General features: G+C 39.2%; 1 protein-coding gene and 1 pseudogene across 3 annotated transcripts in view; one reads left to right on the top strand and one right to left on the bottom strand.

The window, feature by feature from the left end:
* SLC39A9 (solute carrier family 39 member 9) overlaps positions 1 to 16,293 on the top strand; it is a 53,608-nt gene that overhangs the window by 17,471 nt on the left and 19,844 nt on the right. For 2 of the 3 annotated variants that reach the window (XM_034992796.1, XM_034992794.1), the window contains exons 2-3: positions 524 to 632; positions 12,406 to 12,453. In XM_034992796.1, coding sequence (XP_034848687.1) covers positions 524 to 632; positions 12,406 to 12,453 — 157 coding nt within the window. The remainder of the gene's footprint in view (positions 1 to 523; positions 633 to 12,405; positions 12,454 to 16,293) is intronic. The other variant, XM_034992795.1, reaches the window with a different exon arrangement.
* Positions 10,580 to 10,899, bottom strand: LOC118002383 (annotated as a pseudogene).

Genomic DNA, 16,293 nt, shown 5'->3' with positions numbered 1-16,293 from the left:
ATCATATAATGGCGCGGTGTTGTACTGTGATGAAGTATTATGGTTTACTCAATCAAACTCCTTGTTTGAACATTTAGGATATTTTCAGGTTTGCACTCTTAGTGCGGTGATCATCTTTGCATAGTTCTTTCTTAGGATGAATTTCTAGAAGTGAAATTGCTGGATCAAAGAATTCACATTTTTGAGGCTTCAAACTGAAATCACCAAATAGCGGTCCACGTAGGTTGTAGCAATTTACATTTCTCCCAGCATTGGACAAGTGTGCTCTCTTCTCCCATCATGGATAATAGACACGTTTTCCCACATCATTGCCAATCTGGCAAATTTGTAAGTGGCATCTCCCTGGTTTTTTTTTTTAATTGGCATTAATTCTTCATGAAGCTGACCCTGTTTTATGTTCATTGGCTATTGTAGATTTTGGTCTCACAAATGAGCAGCTCATGGTCTTGATTACAGATACCTCAGAAACTTTTTCTCATTCAGTCATCAATCTTTTCATCAGTTTCTTGTGTTTCCTTTCCAGGAGCGGCTAAAGCTGGTGACTGTTTTGGGTGCTGGCCTTCTCTGTGGAACTGCACTGGCGGTCATCGTGCCCGAAGGAGTACACGCACTTTATGAAGATATTCTTGAGGGTGAGAAAGAAGAGGGTCTGCTTTGAGATATGTTGTTGACATAGAGGGTTGAAAGGAGAAGCCTAGTGGGTTTTTTTCCTGAACATACTTCATATTTGCCATGGAATTCTACCCTGGGAAGAGTTCGTAAAACATATCTTCTGACATCTTTGACATTGAACACATCCTTAGCAGTTTGTGAATTGAATCCCCAATTCATGAATACCACGTAAGATTTATTTGCAGTAATGCATGAATTCCAGTCTAAGTATGACAGTCCTTTTTTAAAGCCCACTTAAAAACTTCCCAAATTCTACATGATAGTAATTGTATTTTTAGTGTTCTTTAATTGAAAAAATAAACAGATTATACACATTTGGATTCAAGGAGTCTTTACAGTAAACTTGAAGGTATTTGGTGGGGATCTCTGCAGTAAAGGAGAGCCAAAAAAGTGAAAGAAGTCTTTCCTGACCCTAAGAACAATGAGCAGAGAACGAGGAGTATAGGTATGTGAGAGTAAATACTGGGCAGGCGGCTTGCGTCACTTACCTGCTAGACAGTTTGGTCCTCACACCTGGAAACATACTTGATTTAGATTTGTGACTCAGCAAAATCAGATTACTGCTTGTCACGAAACTTCAGACACCTGTGAAGGGGCGCCTGGGTGGCTCAGTTGGTTAAGCGACTGCCTTCGGCTCAGGTCATGATCCTGGAGTCCCGGGATCGAGTCCCGCATCGGGCTCCCTGCTCGGCAGGGAGTCTGCTTCTCCCTCTGACCCTCCCCCCTCTCATGCTCTCTCTCTCTCATTCTCTCTCTCAAATAAATAAATAAAATCTTAAAAAAAAAAAAAAGACACCTGTGAAGGATCGAAATCACAACAATTTCGTTGTTGAGTGGAATCTTCCAAGTGCCAGTACTCAACTGGACTTTAAGAGTAGTATAGAAAGGTGTAGGCACTTTCCAAATTTCATATTAGATACAATATAATAAGCAGCTTCTCAGATCTCAGTCAAGGAAAAAAGCTGTGTCCTTTATCCAGAGTGATGATGCTCTCCTCCCTGGGGTGTCAATATAGGCATAATGAATGGTGTCAATATAGGCATAATGAATGGTGTTGGGTAGGCAAAGAGTGGTGGCAGATGTTATATATCAGGATTGTGGGGGTCTTATTGCAAAATAGGAGAGAGGATGAAGACTGGTCAAATTTAGGGGGGAGATAATAAATCAGGAGTCCAGGGCAGTGGTTTCTGCTCTTTTTGATCACACATCCTATTGGGGGGGAAAAATAAGCATGCACTATTGCACTGATTTATGTATGCATTATAAAACACAAACCTAAAATAGAAAATTTTGAAGTATGAGGTTTAAAGTAAATTTGTATAGAAGACCAATACAGTTGACCTTTGAACAACACAGGTTTGAACTATGTGGGTCCACTTAATATGTGGCTTTTTTTTTTGATACAGTACTATAAATGTGTTTCCTCTTCCTTAATCTTTTCTCTGGCTTACTTTATTGTAAGAATGTAGTACGTAATATGTAGAACATAAAAAATATGCATTAAAAGACTGTTATCAGTAAGGCATCTGGTCAACGGTACGCTATTAATAGTTAAGTTTTTGAGGAGTCACAAGCTATATGCGGGTTTTCAACTGCGCAAGGGGTCAGCACCCTAACCCCCCATGTTTTTCAAGCATCACCTGTATTTTCTTTCGTATCCCAGTGGATCATCTTGAATTTTTCTGATGTGTGATTATTTCAATGCAGAGATCACTATTCTGGTATACTAGAAAACTTTCAGATCATGACCAAATAGACAAAAATTTTTTTCCTTGACCTTGTAGCTAAGAAAGAATTATGAGTAGCAGTTGTTTTCCTTAAAAAGTTCCTTTTTTAGGGGTGCAGTTTAAAAGTTCTCTGGTCCCTAACCTAGGCTACAAAATCAGAATCTCAAGAGAAGGGACCTGGGAATATCTATTTTTAACAGGTTTTCATCTGATTCTTACTAGAAAAGTTTGGGAAACGCTTGGGTAAAGGAAAAAAAAAGTTTTTCAGGTATATTTTTTGGGTTTTTTTAAATAGCAGTTTTATTAAGATATAATTGACATACCAGATTTCAGGTATAGTTTTAAGCTTAAATTTAGCTATCATGTTGTCGAGTTGCATTCCTTTATTTTCAGTGTTCTTGATTTGGGGCCCAAAATAATTTTGTGGATTCATTTGAAAGCAGATACAATGTGCTTTTTAAACCTGCTTTTCTAAAAAGTAAGCATTCTAGTCTCTTTAGCCTTTCATCATGGATTAGTCTCCAGCCCTAAACCGTCATTTCAATTAAGAAAGGTATTTTCATTTATATATTTTACACTCACTCTTCTTGGTGTACACGTCCTTGAGTTTTGACAGATGCATAGTCATGTTATCACCAGTGTAATCAAAATACAGAACAGTGCCATCACCCAAAAACCATTCCCTCATGCTGCCCTTCTGTAATCATACCCGTCCTCCACCCCCAACCTCTGGCAACCATAGATCTCTTCCCTCTCCCTATAGTTTTGCCTTTTCAGAATGTCATATAAGTGAAATTGTGCAGCCTTTTGGTCTGGCTTCTTTTGCTTAGCCTAATGCATTTGAGAGCCATCATGTTGTGCTGTGTGTCTATCGCTGGTCTGTTGTGCCTTTTTATTTCTGAGTAGTATTCCATTGTTTGGATGAACCGTAGTTTGTTTTTTCCTTCACCTTTTCCTTTCCTTTTTCTTTCCTTCCTTTAAAGACATATTGGTTTTTGGGGCGCCTCGGTGGCTCAGTCGTTAAGTGTCTTCCTTCGGCTCGGGTCATGATCCCAGGGTCCTGGGATCGAGCCCCGCATCGGGCTCCCTGCTCCGCGGGAAGCCTGCTTCTCCCTCTTCCACTCCCCCTGCTTGTGTTCCCTCTCTCGCTGTGTCTCCCTCTGTCAAATAAAAAATAAAAATAAAAAAAAAAGACATTGTTTTTTTTCAGTTTGCGTGGAAATATGAATAAAGTCACTATAAACATTTGTATACAGGTTTTTGTGTGAACATGAGTTTTTATTTTTCTTGTGTAATTACTTATAAGTAGAATGGTTGGATCATATGGTAAGTGTATGTTTAACTTAAGAAATTACCAAACTCTTTTTCTAAGTAGCTGTACCATTTTGCATTCCCAGCAATAATGGATGAGAGTTCAGTTGCTTCCCTTTCTTGTCAGCACTTGATGCTATTTATTTTGGGGTTTTTTTTAAGATTTTTTTTTTTAATTTATTTGACAGAGAGAGACACAGCGAGAGAGGGAACACAAGCAGGGGGAGTGGGAGAGGGAGAAGCAGGCTTCCTGCCGAGCAGGGAGCCCGATGCGGGGCTCGATCCCAAGATCCTGGGATCATGACCTGAGCCGAAGGCAGACATTTAACGACTGAGCCACCCAGGTGCCCCTTGCTTGGTTTTTTTATTTTTAGCCATTCTAATAGGTAGGTAATGCTATCCCAGTGTGGTTTTAATTTGCAATTCCCTAATGGTTAATGATGTTAAACATCTTTTCATATGCTTGTTTGCCATTATTATGTGTTCTTTGATGATTCAAATTTTCGCCTATTTTTTGAGTTTTCTTATTATTGAGTTTTGAGGGTTCTTTACATGTTCTGGATACAAGTTACTATTTTTTTGCTTTTTGTTTTTAAGTAAGCTCTAGACCCAACATGGGGCTTGAACTTATGACCCCAGCATCAAGGGTTGCATGCTGTACCAACTGACAGACAGGGGCCCCCTGGATACAAGTCTTTTTTTTTTTTTTTTTTAAGATTATTTATTTGAGAGAGACAGAGAGAGTGAGCATGAGCAGGGGGAGGGGCAGAGGGAGAGGGAGGGAGAAGAGACTCCTGAAGCAGACTCCCCAGTGAGCGTGGAGCCTGACATGGGGCTCAATCCCAGGACCCTGAGATCATGACCTGAGCTGAAATCAGGCGTCAGCCGCTTATCTGACTGAGCCACTCTGGCCACCCCTGGATACAAGTCTTATCAGATAGGTGATCTACAAATATTTTCTCCTAGTCTTTGGCTTATCTTTTCAGTCTCTTAACAATATCATTGACAGAGTAGTTTTTAATTTTGATAAACTCCAATTTATCAATTCTTTCTTTCATGAATTGTGCTTTGGGGTCATACCTAAAATCCCTTTGCTGAACCCAAGTTCACAAATGTTTTCTCTTTTGTCTTCCTCTAGAAGTTTTGTAATTTTAGGTTTTACACTTAGTATGTGTTAACTCAACAAAATTGAGTTAATTTTGTATCTGATGTAAGGTTCATTTTTTGGGGATATGGATGGATGTCCAATAGTTCCAACACCCTTTGTTGAAAAGATTAATTACCTTTGCACCTTTGTCAAAAATCAATTGACCACATTTGTGTTGGTCTATTTCTAGACTCTATTCTGTTCAGTTGATCTACATGTCTGTCCTTTGCCAATACAACCTTGTCTTTTTGTTTTTTCTTTTTAAGATTTTATTTATTTATTGGAGAGAGTTGAGTGAGTGAGAGCACGAGCTCGGGGAGGAGCAGAGGGAGAAGGAGAAGCAGACTCCCCACTGAGCAGGGATCCTGACGAAGGGCTCAATCCCAGGGCTCCGGGATCATGACCTGAACTGAAGGCAGACGCTTAACTGACTAAGCCATCCAGGCACCCCCAGTACAACCTTGTCTTGATGACTGTAGCTTTATAGCAAATCTTGACATCAGATGGTGAAGTCCTTCTAACTTCATTTTTACTTTTCAAAATTATTTTGTTTAAACTAGTTCCTTTGCCTTTCTATAAAAACTTTAGAATCAGCTTGTCAATGTCTACACAAAAAATCATGCTGAGACTCTGATTGAGTTGAATCTGTAGATTAATTTGGGGAGAATTGACATCTTGAAAATACTGTATTTTCCAATCCATGAATATAAATCTCCATTTTTTTAGGTCTTTGATTTCTTTTATCAGTGCTATAGTTTTTAAATTTTTTTGATTTTAATTTTTATTTCTTTTTTCTAATTTTTTATTTCTTTTTAAACAATGGGGCTCAGACTCACAGCTCCAAGATCAAGAGTCCTATGCTCCACTGACTGAGCCAGTTAGGCACCCCCAGTGTTGTAGTTTTTAGCATACAGATCTATAGGTATTCTGTTATATTTATACCTAAGTATTTCCTGTTTTTAGTGTGATTGTAAATGATACTTTAAAAATATTTCAATTTCCAGTATTCTAGTATATAGAAATTTGCTAAACTCACTTGTTATAGGAGCTTTTTGTAGATTCCTTGTGATTTGCTACACAATCATATCATCTATGAATATAGACAGTTTAATGCTTTCTTTTCCGGAGACACTTTCATGTTTTGTTTTCCAATATGCTTTAAAATTTTTTTTCCGGGCGCCTGGGTGGCTCAGTTGGTTAAGCGTCTGCCTTTGGCTCAGGTCATGATCCCGGGGTCCTGGGATCGAGTCCTACATCACGCTCCCCTTGCTCTGCGGGGAGTCTGCTTCTCCCTTTGCCTCTGCCTGAGCTCCCCCTGCTTGTGCTCTCTCGCTCTCTTTTCAAATAAATAAATAAAATCTTTTAAAAAAATAAAATAAAAATTTTTTTCCTTTCCTTATTGCACTGGTTAGACCATCTAGTATGAGGTTGATTAGGAATGAAAATAGTCAGCCTTGCCTTATTGTCACTCAGTCTTTCACCATTAAGTATAATGTTAGCTGTAGATTTTTTTTTTAATTTATTCATTCGAGATAGAGAGCATGAGCAGGGGTAGAAGCAGAGGGAGGGGGAGAAGCAGACTCCCCGCTGAGCAGGGAGCCCGATGCAGGGTTCCATCCCAGGACCCTGGGATCATGACCTGAGCGAAAGGCAGACGCTTAACCATCTGAGACACCCAGGTGCCCCAGCTGTAGATTTTTTAAAGTTCCCTCTTCAAGTTAAGGAAGTTTCCTTTTATTCCTGGTTTGCTGAGAGTTTTTATCTAGTCTGTTAATGTGGTGAATTAAAGTGACATTCAAATATTGAACTAGATTTGCATATGCCACCCCCATTGATTGTTAGGGATTGTCATCACTGGATTCAGTTTGCTAGCATCCTGTTGAGGATATTTGTATCTCTGTTCATGAGGAGTATTGGCCTGTGGTTTTCCTTTCTTACAATGTCTTTTTATGGCTTTGTTGGAGTAGTGCTGACCTCTTAGGGTTGGAAAGTGTTCCCTCTTCTGCATTCTGGAAGAGACTGTATAGAACCAGTGAAACCATCTGGGCCTGGAGTTTTCTATGTTGGAAGGTTTTTAGCTATGAATTCAATTTCTTTAATAGATATAAAATTATTCAAGTTACCTGTTTCTTCTAAGTTGAAGAATTTATAGTAAGAGTTGTTCATGGTAATCTTTTATTATCCTTTTAATATCTACAGTAATGTCTTCTTTTAAAATTTTTTCCCCAGAGAACCATGTTTGATTTCATTTTTTTTCTGCTTTGTATTTTATTGATTTCTATTTGGCTTTATCCATATTAAAGCTTTTTGGTCAGGTGCCTACACATTTAGGGTTGCTATGTCTTTTGGTGAATTGATCTTTTTCATTATTATGTAATGTCCCTATTTATTCCTGGTAATATTTCTTGTTCTCAAGTCTATTTTATTTGGTATTAACATAGCCACTCCAGTTTCCTTTTGATTAGTGTTTACTTGATAGATCTTTTTTCATCCTTTTACTTTTAACCTATGTCATTCACTATATTTAAATTGGATTTCTTGTAAACAGCATATAGTGAATCATATTTTTAAAATCCCATTTGACAATCTCTCTGTCTTCTAATTCGTATATTTAGACCGGAGGTCAGCAAAGTTTTTCTGTAACAGGTCAGACAATAAATATTTCAGACTTTGTGAACTATGTGGACTCTGTTGATACTGTTCAATTCTGTCATTGTAACCAACAGTACTGATTCTTTCCTTTGTGGTCATCAGTCCTCTAGTGAGCCATCCAGTGAACTTACTGTTTCAGATATTATCTTTTTCAATTTTGAAATTTCTACTTGGTTTCTTTGTATAGTTTCTATTTCTTCAAGTGACACTTATTCATTTGAAGTGTTTTTACCTTTACCCCAGAGCACATAGTTATTTTTTTAATCTTTTTTTTTTTTTTAAGATTTTTATTTATTTATTTGACAGAGAGATAGAGCACAAGTAGGCAGAGCGAGAAGCAGGCTCTCCGCTGAGCAGGGAGCCCGATGCGGGACTCGATCCCAGGACCCTGGGATCATGACCTGAGCCGAAGGCAGACGCTTGACGACTGAGCCACCCAGGTGCCCCGAGAGCACATAGTTATGATAACTGATTTAAAGTCTCGAGTATTCCAGTACCTGATTTGCTTTGGGATTGGATTGATTCTTTTTTCCCTTCATGATTGGTGAAATTTTTCTTTCTTTTTTTTTTTTTTAAGATTTTATTTATGAGAGAGAGAGCACAAGCAGGGGGGCGGGACAGAGGGAGAAGCAGATTCCCCATTGAGCAGGGAGCCCGATGCGGGACTCAATCCCAGGACCCCAGAATCATGACCTGAGCCCAAGGCAGATGCTTAACTGACTGAGCCACCCAGGTGCCCCAATTTTTCTGTTTCTTTGTATGTCAAGCAAGTTTGGGTTGTATCCTGTACATTTTTAATAATATATTTTGGAACTTTGGGTCCTTTCAAAATCCTCTAGAGAATATTTACTTCTTTTGTTTTAGCAGTCACTAGCCTGGTTGGTTTCAGACTGCCAGTTCTGTGGTGCCTTTTTGTGTGATGGTTTTAATTTTAGTTCAGTTTTCAAAGCCTTTGTAATGCTGCTTTGGGTATGTCCTATCCCTGCAGAGTTCAAGGGTAAGTCTGGGACTGGTGCCATTTATACGCACTGTTAGGGGAACCCTCCTTAGCTGTTTCCTCTCCAGTATTCTTCTCACACTCCCTGGCTCCCAGGGGACCCTTTACCTAGCCCCGTGGCCAGAAAGATGGGGTTTTTCTAGGAGTTGTAGCTGCCTGTGCTGCCATTGCACAGTTCTGGGTAACTCGGGGTGCCCTCAGGGCAAAGTGGCAGGAGAAAAGAGAGAACAAAATAACCATATCTTCCCCCCCGCCCCCACCCCCGGCCCCTGTGTTCTTCCGACCACTCTGGCCAGAAAGATGGGGGCTTTTCTGGGGGTTTTCACTGCCTGTGTTGCTGCCATGCAGTTCCCCAACTGGGACTGCCTTCAAGGCCAGGCTGGGAAAGAAAAAAGAGGGTGGTTTCCCTCCATAAGGACATCCCCCAGCAGCCCCTTTCCCTGTTCTCTGGCCAGAGGGACGAGGTTTCTTTTGCAGTTTTTGCTGCCCTCTCTCCTCTTGTTACTGTTTACATTTGTAGTCCTTAGGTAGTTCTTTGGTTGTTTTGTCCAGAGTTTCTGTAGTAATCATTGTATGATTGAGGCAACACTAGGTTTACTCCATCTGAGCCAGCTCCAAAAGTCCCCATCATTCTTTTTAAAAAGTAAAATATTAATACCCCACTCTGAAAAATTTTTTGAAGTAGCTTAACCATCTTAGTAACCGTAAGCTGTCTCCACATTTTCCACATCTGTCTGCACACTGGTGAGCTTAGTCACATCGCTTTCATTTCTGCTACTTTATCTTTTTCTCCGCCCCCTCTTTCTTTATTGTAGATCCAACCAGCTTTTCTCCCAACTTCAAGAAAGGAGTTTGTGTACATGTTTACTACAACCTATAGTTTAGTTCTTCTGTGGACCTTATAATTATAATTAACAGATATTTTTTCAGAGCTCAATATATCATGTTAACTGAGTGCTCTGGCACTTTAATAAGCATTATTAAATACTAATTAATGTAAAGAGGAACCTCTCATACTTTTCTCTAATTATAGCTCTAAAATCACTGGAATTAGATCAGCATTCGTGTGAGAAGACTGTCTCTACAGAAACAGGTTTTAAGAATGTAGTCTATTGAGGACTGCAGTGCTTGTTTACTGTGGGGCTAAATTTGAAAGCACCATAATTCTTTGGGACATGAGACTTGGTATATTGAGAAAGGCAGGCTATGGGGCCAAGGACCTAAATAGAAACCTGAAGCCTATATTATTCATAATTGTTAGGATAGTCCTAACTGTTATTTGGAGTGGTTCAATATAGATTATTTCACTAAATTTCTCCATGAATGCCACATATCAGATTTTTTAGAGAAGTACAGTTATCTTATGGTTTTGTCATTTTGCTCTACATTTAAATAAAAGGAGAAGGTTAAATCTGTTATATTTAACTAACTCTTGGCCTTTCATTCATTCATAAAAATGGAGCTCTTTAAAACTCTTACACTTTGTCCTCAGGATTCTGAAATATGGATGATCGTGGAATGATATCTATCTCTTCTACTTCTTATTTTGTCTGCTAAAATGTCTGATCTCTGCTTTTTTCCCCTGCCCCTTCCCCTCCCTTCCCCCAACATTGTTTATTACTCACTATTGTTTCTGACTGATATTCAGATCAATTATATAACAAAAGATGTTTAAAAGTGAATCTCCCAAATTCCATTTAATATATAACTATGTTCCTGAACATTTAGTGAGCACTTAGCATATACCAGCTATTGTGTGGAGCCCTTCACATTTATTGTCTAATCATCCCAACAGCCATCTGAGGTGGGTACTGTTTTACAGATGAGGACATGAAGCCACAAAGAGGTGGAATGACATGTCCAAGATACTCAGCTAGTAAGTGTCACGATCAGGATTTGAACACAGGCAATCTTACTCTGAAACCTCTACTTTTTTTTAAGCTTAAGTTTCCCCACAAGGAGAATTTTATTGACAGCACTAGTTTATTTTCCTCTTAAAAGCCCAGTTGCAACCAAATGAAGTGAACATACCTCAAAATTTTATTGTCTTCATAATATAACAAAATATGAAGCTTAGAACTGGATCACTTGTCCTTTTCTCTTCGTATCTTCTCCCGGTTCATACTGCTTGCATCTCTTAATAGCCAGTATTCTCTTAGATCTGCAGTTGGGCTCAACGCATTCAACCCTCAGCACAATCTTCTTTGGAGTTTTAGCCTTTTTCCAGAAAATCCACTTAGTCTGCCCACCGTAGCCACTCTTCCTGTCATAACTTTGCTTTCCCTGGGTGTAAAGAGAATCTTTGCCTTTCTTGTACTGTGTCACTTTGTGGGGTTGGTACTTACAGAAACTTCCTTGCAGAAAGTCTGGTGGGTTTTGGGACCATTCACCATGTTTGTGAGAGTACTATCAGCATGGGAAAAAAAAATGAAGCCTACGTTCTTTTTTTTAAAGATTTTTATTTTTTGACAGAGAGAGACAGCGAGAGAGGGAACACAAGCAGGGGGAGTGGAAGAGGGAGAAGCAGGCCTCCCGCTGAGCAGGGAGCCCAATGCAGGGCTCGATCCCAGGACCCTGGCATCATGACCTGAGCCGAAGGCAGATGCTCAACGACTGAGCCACCCAGGCACCCCTGAAGCCTGCATTCTTAATGATAGTCTGCTGCGTGGTGTACATCATAAGGAATTTAAAATCACCATTGTAGTGTTTATCTGCTGAAGAAATATATATATTTTTTAAGTAGTGGAGCCCAACACAGGGCTTAAACTCATGACCCTGAGAGCAAGACCTGAGCCGAGATCAAGAGTCAGGCACTTAACTGACTGAGCCACCCAAGTGCCCCTGAAGAAATCTTACAATAGATTTTTTTCTTCTTAGGGGTGCCTGGGTGGATCCATCAGTTAATGGTCGGACTCTTGATTTCGGCTCAGGTCATCATCTCAGGGTTGTGGGATCAAGCCTGCATCGGATTCTGTGCCCAGTGGGGAATCTACTTGAGACTCTCTCTCCCTCCCTCTCTGTCCCTTCTCCCCCCACCCGCGCCCCCTGCATATGCCCGTGCGCACTCTCTCTCTCTCTCTCTCAAATAAATAAATATATCTTTGAAAAAAAGAAAAACAGGGCACCGTCCATTAAGTGTCCGACTCTTGGTATCGGCTCAGGTCATGATCGCATGGGTTGAGGCATCAAGCCCAGAGTTGAGCTGGAGTCTGCCTCCACTGGGCTCAGTAGGGAGTCTGCTTAAAGATTATCTTCTTTTGCCCCTACCCCTGCTCACATGCCTGTGCACATTCTCTCTCTCTCTTTCTCAAATAAATAAATGAATCTTTAAAAAATAAATTTTTAAAAAAATTTTAAAAAGTATACTTTGATCAAAGATTCATTAATTAACATCCCTTTAAAATGTCAGCTTTAGGGGTGCCTGGGTGGCCCAGTCAGTTAAGCATCTGCCTTCAGCCCAGGTCATGATCACAGGGTCCTGGGATGGAGCTCCATGTTGGGCTCCCTGCTCTGCGGGAAGTCCACTTGGCCCTCTACCCCTCCCCCTGCTCGTGCTCTCTCCCTCTCTCTCTCAAATAAATAAATAAAGTCTTAAATAAAATGCCAGCTTTATACATTTGACTGTGATCAGGTTTTTCTCTTTTACATGAGAAACAGAATACATCATCATTAAGTAGAAGCTATTCTGCCCTTCTTACTGAAAGTACATGTTATGTGTAATGAACTATTTGTCTTTGTCAGAAAAAAAAAAACTTAATAGAGAGCTGTAAAAGTTGTAAGATATGAGTAGAAGTTAAGAAATTAAAAACAATCAACAAAGGCCAAAAATATAAAAATTAAAACTGGAGATCACTTAAAAAAAAAAAGCCAGATTACCTGAAAATTTGTTTCTTTTATAGAAGCACATGTTAATCTGAAGGAGGAGCTTCAACAAATGTCTTCAAAGGGTAAATTGATTCTCTTACCTTTAATGTAATGTATGTCTGTGACAAAGGACAGCTACTTACCATACTGATGGAACTTACTAGAAAGATTTCTATGTAAATATCTAGGCAAAGAAGCAAGCCCATATGATTTGCTGAACACTCTCTTAGTGGCATGAGAAATATATGTCTGATGTACAATATCCAGTGATAACACCATTGGTTTTTGTACTTTGCAGCAGGGAGTGTGACGTGGAATATGTCTTGGCTAATGAATTACCAACCAGTGTCCTGAGTAGTCAGATATAATAAGCTGAAAGCTTGTTCATGAATGCGTAACATATGTATACAGCTTAATATATTTGAATTTTATAGCTGGTTTTTAAGATCCCAGTTTTTGCTAGTTTCAGTTTCATGTCCAGAGTAGAAGGAAAGATGTGTATATTAATATTCAATATCTGGATTCCATTACTAATTTGTGTATGTACTGTTAAGGTGATGATTGCTCACTTTAAAAAGGGTTTACGTTTTTTTGGTTAATGATTGCAAATAAAACCAAAGCTTACCATTGTGTATATTCCAGTAAGTATTTCATGTTTTTATATAAAGTTAGATTCCACTTAATGATAAGCATTCAGATCTTTTATGAGAAGCCTTAGTCAACAGCACACTTATTTCAAGCAATATTTATTAAATGTTGCTGACATATTACTTATTTGCCAAAATTTCACATCAAAATAAGTATTAACCCCTTCAAAATTATAGTTCATAAAATTAAGTACTTATAGAAGTGATTGCTGAAAAAATGTTCGAAATTGTTCTTTAATTTACCTCCAGAATGTGCAGCACATTTAGATGAATATCATCAGTAGCAGCACGATTTTCCTTGAAAGTAGATTTGGTTTTGGGAAATATAAAATTTGTTTGATGCCAGTCTGCATAATAAGATAGCTCATCAGTTTATTCAATACTATTTTATATCAAAAGCAGGTGATACTATAAAGTAATGACAATTTTATTATGATTCATAAACTTGACTTTTAAGCAGTACCAAAAGAAAAGTTCCAAAATTATTTAAAGAAAGCACTGTTGGCACCTTACTCCTGTCAGAATGGCTAGAATCAAAAAGACAATCAAAAGACAGTGTTGGCAAGGTTGCAGAGAAAGGGAAGCCCTCATGCACTGTTGGTAGGGATGTAAATTGGTGCAGCCACTGTGGAAAACAGTATGGAGGTTCCTCAAAAAATTAAAAACAGAAATACTGTATGATCTGGTAATTCCATTATTGAGTATTGACCTAAAGAAAACAAAAGGCTAATTCAGAAAGATATATGTACCCCTATGTTTATTGCAGCATTATTTACAATAGCCAAGATATGGAAGCTACCCAAGGGTCTATCGAAAGATGAATAGATAAAGAAGATGTTGTGTGTGCGTGTGTGTGTGTATATATATATATACGCTCAGCCATAGAAAAGAATGAGATCTTACCATTTGCAACAACATGGCTGGATCTGAAGGGTATTATACTAAGTGAAATACATCAGACAGAGAAAGACAAATACAATGTGATTTCACTTATATGTAGAATCTAAAACAAACAAAAAAACCACTCTTGAGGCGCCTGGGTGGCTCAGTCAGTTAAGCATTGGACTCTTGGTTTTGGCTCAGGTCGTGATCTCAGGGTCATGAGATGGAGCCCCTTGTCGGCTCCGTGCTCAGCGTGGAGTCTGCTTGAGATTCTCTCCTTCCCTCTGCCCCTTCCCCTGCTCTCTCTCTCTCTCTCTAAGATAAAGAAATAAATCTTAAGGGAAAAAACAAAACAAAAAAACCAGACTCTTAAATGCAGAGAACAAACTGGTGGTTGCCAGAGGGAAGGTGCCTGGGGTGATGAGTGAAATAGGTGAAGGGGGTTTAGAGGTACAAGCTTCCAGTTATAAAATAAGTAAGTCACAGAGATGAAAAGTGTGTCATAGGGAGTTTAGTGAATAATATTTTAATAATGTATGAGGACAGATGGTAACTATACTTACTGCGGTCAGCACTAAGTAATATAAAAAATTGTTGGATCAATGTTACACATCTGAAACTAATATAACATTGTATATTAATTATATTCAGTCTTTTTTTTTTTAAGATTTTATTTATTTATTTGACAGAGAGAGACACAGCGAGAGAGGGAACACAAGCAGGGGGAGTGGGAGAGGGAGAAGCAGGCTCCCCGCAGAGCAGGGAGCCCGACGCGGGACTCGATTCCAGGACCCTGGGATCATGACCTGAGCTGAAGGCAGTCGCTTAACCAACTGAGCCACCCAGGTGCCCTATATTCAGTCTTTTTTAAAAAAGCTTTGTTGGGATAAGATATGGAAGGATCTTATACTCATCTACATTTTAAAATTCTGATATCTGAGCCACCTGGGTGGCTCAATGGATTAAGAGTCTGCCTTCAGCTCAGGTCATGATCCCAGGGTCCTGGGATCAAACCCTGCATTGGGCTCCCTGCTCAGCAGAGAGAGAGAGCCTGCTTCTCCCACTCCCTCTGCTGCTCCTGCTTGTGTGCGCACTCTCTCTCTATATATATATCTGTCAAATAAATAAAATCTTTAAAAAAAAAAAATTCTGATATAGTTATACCTCATAAAGTAAAATGATGTTGACCATCCTTTGAAAGTTGTAATTAGGCTTAACGTTTAGTTTCAGTGCTATGGACATCCCAAAAGTAATTGCCTTTAAAAATTATTATGGCACTGTTCATAAATAATAGCATGACTAACACCCTTTAATAACGTGTTAACCCATGCTCTTACCTAAAGTCTTAGCGTAACCTGTCACCTAATTTAGTATATATATGTTACCTATTGAATTTATAAAAAAACATGTATATAATTATCTGAAAAGAAGACTAAAAGATTATAATTTATTCCCGTTAAAAAAAAATCTTTTTGTTAGGGTGCCTGGGTGGCTCAGTTGGTTAGGTGTCTGACTCTTGATTTTGGCTCAGGTCGTGATCTCAGGGTCCTGAGATCGAGCCCCACGTTGCGCTCTGCACTTGGTATGGAGCCTGCTTAAGAGTCTCTCTCCCTCTCTCTCCGCCCCTCCCCCCCCACTCGCGCGCGCGCACACACACTCTCAAAAAAACCCACTTTTTGTCCAGAAAATAATTGCCATAACTTTTGAAATGAAATGCTGCATTAAAAAATTATAGAAGTGAAGGACATTTTTTGCCTTCAACATTTATTTGTTGAGTATTTGCTAGATTTCTGGCCTTCTATTGATTTTTAGCAGTTCAGAGATCTAAGATATAGCCCCAGCCTTCAAGAATTCACAGCCAGTGGAAAATGAATAACAATCAGGGACGGCAGGGGTTGGTTTATGTTTTCTGTAAAGGGCCAGATAGCAAATATTTTAGGCTTTGTGGGCCATATGGTTTCTTTTGCAATTATTCAACCCTGGTGTCATAGCATGAAAGCAGCCATAGATAATCTGTGAACAAATGAGCGTGGCTATGTTCCAATGCAATTTTTATTTACAAAAATAGGCACCAGCCCTGTACTGTAATTTGCTGATGTCTGAATTATGGTATAGTGAGGTATAAGACCTATGGTAGAAAGACACCCAGTGTGGTGTGTTTGATAGGAGAAGAGGACACAGAAATCTCAAGGAAGAGGGGACTTCCAAGCTGAGTCTCAAGAGACAAGGTGTTATCCAGGAGAAGCAGCATGGAGGGCCCATGGATTCATTAATTCATGCAAAGTATCAGCAGAGGGAGAGCTGAGAGCCCAGGTAAGTGTTAAGTGGGTACCTTATGAAAATGTAATCATTCAGATCCTTGCCAATAGCATCTTTCTAAGTAGTATTGGAAAT

This window comes from Mirounga leonina, unplaced genomic scaffold, assembly GCF_011800145.1.
Source record: "Mirounga leonina isolate KUSES-001 unplaced genomic scaffold, KU_Mleo_1.0 Mir_82, whole genome shotgun sequence".
NCBI lineage: Eukaryota > Metazoa > Chordata > Mammalia > Carnivora > Phocidae > Mirounga > Mirounga leonina.
Note: the sequence above shows the minus strand (reverse complement) of the source record. Positions and strands in the feature narration are given on the sequence as shown.